General features: G+C 36.7%; 1 protein-coding gene across 1 annotated transcript; it reads left to right on the top strand.

Moving 5' to 3' along the window:
• Window positions 1-130: 130 nt before the first annotated feature.
• Window positions 131-1,320, top strand: LOC111385195 (serine/threonine-protein kinase GRIK2-like; the record flags this gene model as incomplete). The annotated part of the gene is made up of 5 exons (XM_023009567.1): window positions 131-280; window positions 366-410; window positions 868-942; window positions 1,028-1,115; window positions 1,192-1,320. Coding segments are annotated over 5 exons (487 nt in total), but the record flags the coding sequence as incomplete, so codon positions are not given.
• Window positions 1,321-1,326: the final 6 nt, after the last annotated feature.

Here is a 1,326-nt window from a genome sequence, read left to right as displayed (position 1 = left end):
ACATTGCAGAATGAGGTTGGCCATAAGTGCAATTGTTTAAAAGTCATATACACTTTTTGTGCTAAAAGTTCACGTGATTTTGTTTGGAAGAAAGAGATTTGGTTTATTTTTATTATATGGTATTCTACAGGGAGTACTGTTGCATTTATTGTTGATTGTTAGTGCTTTACAGCTAGTATTAACAGTTTACCATGCATATTTCCAGGATGAGAACGGGCAAAAGATGGTCAATGAGTATGTCCGCGAACGCAAGATTGGTGCTGGTAGCTATGGAAAAGTGGTGAGGACATAGTTCCATTATTATGCCATCTGTCTGTGCCAAATTAATTTCGATCTGTAGTCTTATTACCTTGCAAATGTTATAGGTTCTTTACCGAAGCCGTATAGACGGGAAAGAATATGCAATAAAGGTAGTTTCTTCCACTATTCTCGCTCAACCATTTAGGATTTACTCTGGCAACCATTTGATTTTTAGATAATCTTTTGTTTCAATAAAAAGTTATCTATGGGCTATGATCTGGCTCAAATCTTTTCTATGAAAAAACTGATCAATAAGAATCCCTGTGGTTTTGGGTAGTAATATGTTCATGTTAACTGGCAGAGCTTTGCTCAACATCTTGTTGAAGGAATTCTACTCTAAGATCTTAGTCAACAGAGTTTTGAACCTGACTATAGGTTTCCAACCTTGTCAAAATACCAAGGCGAAGACTATGTTTTCTAATACTGCCAGGGAAAGGGTGGGGTTATGTTCCAGTTTAGGCTGTGACATAGTAGTGGTTTTACTGGTACTCACGAAGATATATTTGGACTACTCCAGTAAATGGTGGCTTCACGCGATAATTTTATGTCCTCAATTTTTTAACACAGGCATTTCACAAGTCTCATTTATTGAAGTTACGGGTTGCACCTTCTGAAACAGCAATGACTGATGTTCTTCGTGAGGTATTTGTTTATTTCTGTATTTGTTCATGAGTGAATTACATCATGCATACTGTTTTCTCCAATTCTGGTGAAATTATCTTTTCAGGTTTTAATCATGAAAATATTGAGCCACCCAAATATAGTTAATCTTATAGAGGTTATTGATGACCCGACAACAGATCACTTCTATATGGGTAAAGTACTTTGATCCATTCTTTTTCCATCTGATGCCAATTTTGGCTGTTTGTTTGACTGCACTTTTTGGTTTAGTTCTTGAATACGTCGAAGGCAAATGGGTCTGCGAAGGTTCTGGACCTACACATGGTCTTGAAGAAAGTACTGCAAGGAAATACTTGCGTGATATAGTTGCTGGTTTGATGTATCTTCATGCTCATGTATGTCACT

This window comes from Olea europaea, unplaced genomic scaffold (genome assembly GCF_002742605.1).
Source record: "Olea europaea var. sylvestris unplaced genomic scaffold, O_europaea_v1 scaffold31094, whole genome shotgun sequence".
NCBI classification, from domain to species: Eukaryota; Viridiplantae; Streptophyta; class Magnoliopsida; order Lamiales; family Oleaceae; genus Olea; species Olea europaea.
This window is presented reverse-complemented; position numbering and strand designations above follow the sequence as displayed.